At 46.4% G+C, this 5,252-nt stretch overlaps 1 protein-coding gene across 1 annotated transcript in view; it reads left to right on the plus strand.

Annotated features, from left to right (window-relative positions):
- The first annotated feature begins 4,805 nt into the window (after positions 1 to 4,805).
- GNAT1 (guanine nucleotide binding protein (G protein), alpha transducing activity polypeptide 1) overlaps positions 4,806 to 5,252 on the plus strand; it is a 17,174-nt gene continuing 16,727 nt past the window's right edge. The window contains exon 1 of the mRNA XM_015421244.1: positions 4,806 to 4,908. Within this exon, the coding sequence (XP_015276730.1) occupies positions 4,806 to 4,908 (103 nt within the window). The remainder of the gene's footprint in view (positions 4,909 to 5,252) is intronic.

The following is a 5,252-nucleotide window of genomic DNA, read 5'->3' on the forward strand; positions in this document are numbered from 1 at the left end:
CAGGAATGCACAGGAACGGAGTTCCGGCTGGTTTCCAAGTTGGCCACGCCCAGCAGGAACTCGTTAGTGTAATAGGCCACACCCAACAGCAGAAACTCATTAGGATTGGCTACATTAGGGGTGTGTGCCCTAACATGCAAAGGAGTTCCTGCTACAAAAAAGCCCTGGGTTTTGACAACAAACAAGGTAAACAGAATAACAAGCAAAAGGTGGGTGTGGCTGGATAACCACACTTCTGGTAACATGGGGGTGCGGCCTAATGTGCTAATGAGCTGTGCTGGCAGGGGCGTGGCCTAATATGCTAATTAATTTCTGGTGTTGGGTGTGGCCTATTATGCTAATGAGTTCCTGCTGGGCGTTTTCTACAAAAAGAGCCCTGCTGCTGATCACCCTCCCTTCCCCAAACTTTGACTTCCCCAAGCTCCCTCCAAATCTCCACAAATTTCCCAACCCATGTCTGGGATCCCTACTAGGGTTGCCAAATCTCTCTTACCTCCTCGGCAGGGGATCGCTGGCCATCTCCCGGTGCGCGCGCACACCACATCTACGTCACCCGGATGTGATGTCACACGCTGGGGCGGGGCCATAGCCATTTGAGGGGAAAACTCTATGTTTTCCCCTCAAATGGCGGTGGCCCCGCCCCAGCATGTGACGTCACATCCGGGTGACGTGCACGCGGGAGTGGGGTTTCCCCCGGTCCCCGATTCCGCGGGGGTGGAAATCGGGGCTCGAAAGCGGGGGGAAATCCGCCCCCCGGGGGCATTTGGCAGCCCTAATCCCTACTCATGACATTCTTTGTGGAACCAGCCAGGGTTAGAGAGAATGCCACGAAGGGCTGACATTTCTGAACTGCTAGCAGAGCTGGGGAAATAATCCAATCCCACACATGCACAGTTGTTCTCAATTCAGCTAATGCAACAATAGGATTTACAAAAAGCATTAACTAACTGTTGGCCCTCCAAAAGAAGAGAGAACTGCAGGATAAAGGAACTAACAAGCAAAGAGCACTACAAGAAGCGGGGGAAGCATTCATTAGGCCCTAAACAGTAGAGACAAGGTACTATAGCTCCCCCTAGCGTTCAAATAGAGCAAACATACCCTGCATTCGTATTCACATTAATAAAATTGCTCATGTACTGTTGCTTCTCCAACATGTAGGGTTGCCAGCTCTGGGCTGGGAAATTCCTGGAGATTTGGGGGGGGTGGAGCCTGGGGAGGGGAGACCTCAGCAGGGTACATTGCCATAGAATCCATCATTCAAAGCAGCCGTTTTCTCCAGGGGAACTGCTCTCTATTGCCTGGAGATCATTTGTCATTCTGAGAGATATCCAGGTCCCACCAGGAGGTTGGCAAACCTACCAGCATGGTCATGGTTAATTGGGACTTTTTATTGATGCCAAATTCTGCATGGCTTTAGACTTCCAGGTCAAGATGGCCTGGGTTAGAAAAACAGCATTGCGGAGGAGGGGTTGATACCCAGCACTGATATATCAATCAAAAAGCTTAAACTCAATTTAAAACTTAAGACCAAGTCATATCTCCTTATATGCTGATAGTTTAAGGTGAGTGGTTTTGTTAGACTGTAGTAGTAGAACTAAATCTGAGTTGTGTAGCACCATAAGGACCAACAAAATTTTCCAGAGTATAAGCTTTTGTAAATCAAAGCTCTCTTCCTCAGGAACTAGAGTTTACTCCTATGTAGCTTCAGCTGTATGTGTGCCTGTACACACACAGAGAGATATGCATAAACACATGGGTTTTTGTGTGTGGATACACTCACAAAAACGACCTGTGGGGAAAGGAAATGTTCCAGGCAATTTACAGTCCCAGAAAGGTTAAAATAAATAAAGGAAAGGGGTTTTGGATTTGGTTTTTTTTGGTCATCTTCATGTCAAGAGTGCCTTCAGGTATTGTGAAGTTCCAGTTAATCTAGCTCTAACTTCTTTCTATAGGGGGGGAATCCATCAACTGGTTTAGGATTGGCAGTTGTGTGACATTGCATGTCTGCAGTTGGTTCTCCCTTAGTCTACAGGCCCACGAGTCCCTTTTTTATGAAACAACCAGGTAAATGATTTTCTGCTCCTTCTGGTTTATGAGGAGTCAGGTTGGGAAGGAGGGGGCAGGTGTTAGATTTCTGAGGCCTGGCAGTGCCCCTCCTTGCCCTGCTGTCCACAGACAAAGGCTCCTTGTTCTGTTGGTTTCATAAAAAGAAAGAGAGAGAGAGAGAGAGAACCCTGCCTCTCTAGGGGAGTGTTGAGGCAGCCGGTTAAGCAAACACACAGGGAAACAGAAATCAGGGTCATGGTCTCATTTCCTTTCCTGCCCTCCCTTGCCAGGGGCTGGGCTGGGGATGTGGCGTGTGCGTTAAAGCAAGGACGGCCTCATGATCAGCACTGCTGGCCCAGGGCATGTTCTTCCTCTGTCAAGTTCCAAGCAGACTCTGGACCTCGCAGTCTCTGTAGCTGCAGTAATTTGTATTGGGACCTTAATAACTCTGAACACAAACAGATCTGGCCGCAAACCTTCTCTAAAAAGGATGACTGGGACTTGTTTCCGCAAAGGGCTTACAATGCCCAGGAAGCTGTAATAGGTTTCCTGGATTTAGAAAAAGACCGCTTCAAATAACTTCTCACAGACTATGAACTCACTGTAAGTTGGGTGGGGACATATTGAAAATTCTAATTGCTTTCAGACACAGTAATTCATGTCCTTCTACTCGCTATCGTCAAGTGACTTACCTGAGAGATGAGATTCACCTCAAAAGCTCTCCTTTGGGAGACTTGATAAGAACCTATAAAAATTAACTCGCAGGCAGAAAAAGGCTTTAGCACGAAACCATCTTGAATTGCGGCTTCTTCCATGGAGAGGAGTTTTACTGGACAGCCAGAAAATAGCAGGTGAAACTTTTCTTGGTATGGAGATGCAGTGTTGGGGGGGGGGGAATAATCAGTTGACTTGTGCTGCTGCTGCTGAGAAAATAACTTTTTAAAATCCTGCTCATCAAGTGTCCCGTGGCCACACAGAAGCCTGGCTGGGCAAAAGCCTCACCTTGCCCTGTCCACTTTCTAAAAACACTTGGCAGGTGTCAGGGAACATGTTTGGCAGGCAGTGTAGCACCCACAGGTTCCAAGGTGCGGGCCCTGGTTTATATTTCTCCCTTTCTCAGAACATAGGTTTAGAATTTTTTTTAATGTCTATTAAATTATATGGAAACATAAAGTGCAGGAATAATGTTCATTCATGGTGTTTCATGAGGCAGTTGTGGAATAATGACTGCGCCTTTAGAATCTTTATTTTGAGCTAGCTGGTCCTTCTACAACGTCTTCTGCAAAAGGAACATTTGTAGCGATTTTTCTCCCTCTGGTGGCAGGATATCACATTGTTGCTTGAAGAGTAGAGAAAATGCTTCTCTTTTACCACCAGGCCAGGATCTGTGTTTACACGGAGTACAGAGGAAAAGATTCCTGACAAACCTTTCACTTTCTTGGAGTCAGAGTGTACAAGTGCAAATTAAGTCAGAGGAGTTGGCTTCTACCATTTTCTAATCTTTTCTGGAAAATGCTGAATCTGACAAAATGAAGCACTCAATCTACCGTTACGCAAGATTCCCTACTAAATTAGGAATCAGAATTAGCATGTGTCAATCCATTTTTCAACAGCTCTTCTCAGTCAGAGAGATGCCAGATCCTGCTGAGGTAAAACGTTGCCTGTACACACTGGCTGGCAAGCATGGTAGTGCAAGGTGGAGGAAGGGGACAGAAGAGGAGGCCCAGTTTTTCCTTCCCCAGCATGGGATGGCAGAGGAAAATGTTAACCAAGTAATATGTGAGAGGTCAGAGATAAGGAAGTGAGACAGAACCATCAATCCAATGTCTGAAATGGCTCTTGGTAGCTTTTACTTCATGGAAAAGTACTTGTGCTTTTCATAGAAACCGATCCATCATCCCAGCTGCTATTAGTTCAGCTAGGTAAAAACAGGCTAGAAGAAACATTAATTGGGAGTGGATGTGCCAGAGAACAGGACTTGGCTGCATTCAATTGTCATGAACTCACTGTTCAGCCAGTGGGCTAATCATTTTTTGTCATTCCCATCTCCCCATTTGCAAGTCTTAAATTAGCGTATAGAATGCTTTTTACCTTGTAAATTTAAAAGGCTGTATAAATGAGCAATAGTTTAATTAGCCTCCCTATCTGTTCAGATTGTACACCTTGTATTCCAAGCCTTTTCTCCAGGTGATTTGATATATGACACACTTCTTCAGGTTTGGCAATTGCTCTCTTTCATACGGAGATAAAAAACTATTCACAGGGTGAGCCTGGTGAATACGGATCTTCTTCAGACTTGTCACTGGCCAAGCCCATACAACATTGAGGGGAGACATGTACCTTGGCTATAGGGAATGCCTTTATGATGTGCTGTTTTTTCCTCCAGGTTGAAATCAGATGGAAACTGCTGAGTTTAGCATGTGGAGGGATTTGAGGGGCTTAATCTCAATGCTTTAAACTGCTGAGCAAGGCAGGTCAGATTAAAGCAAAGGAGAGGCCCCATGGGTGCATTACACCTGGCTCCTGCTCCCCTGCCTTTGCTTCACGTTGGGCACCACTGAACATAGGTGCTGGAAGGGGGAAGGAGTACCAGTTGATCCTCAAACATCTCAAGGGAGCAAGACCAAGGAGGTGCTCACTGCCTGGGGCAGCCAGAACAGACGAAACAGATCAAAAGCACTGGAAGCAGCCAGGGGGCTTTCTTGGGCTCTTCCTTTGCTTGCCGAACACTGATAACAACAACAAAAACAAGAGCAACAATGGGGACAGGAGCTAGTGCTGAGGCAAAACACTCCCGTGAACTGGAGAAGCAGCTGAAGGAAGATGCAGAAGATGCCAGGACAGTCAAGCTACTGCTTCTTGGTAAGCCCACCAATCCCACCCCCCCCGCCAGCATCATACCCAAGTTGTCACTGTACTGCTATTACTTCTCTGTTCCCCATACCCCCAACAGCACATACGTCTTAGCTCTCTGTTGTAAATGGGGAACACTTGGCTGAGGGTGAGGATATACATTAAATCATGGTTGAAACAGAGCAAGTCCTTAGTGTAATGGTGGCCCAGAAGGACCAAGTGGAACCTGGAGATACCATTGTCCAGTTTTATATCTGGTTTGGCTTCTTGGAAAGCAGCTTCCACTTTAGTCCTCTGAGACTGATAGAGGGACAGGGAAGAAATATCCACACATATCAAAGGCCACAGAAAGA

Source organism: Gekko japonicus, unplaced genomic scaffold (assembly GCF_001447785.1).
Source record: "Gekko japonicus isolate JY-2015 unplaced genomic scaffold, Gekko_japonicus_V1.1 scaffold364, whole genome shotgun sequence".
Classification (NCBI taxonomy): Eukaryota; Metazoa; Chordata; class Lepidosauria; order Squamata; family Gekkonidae; genus Gekko; species Gekko japonicus.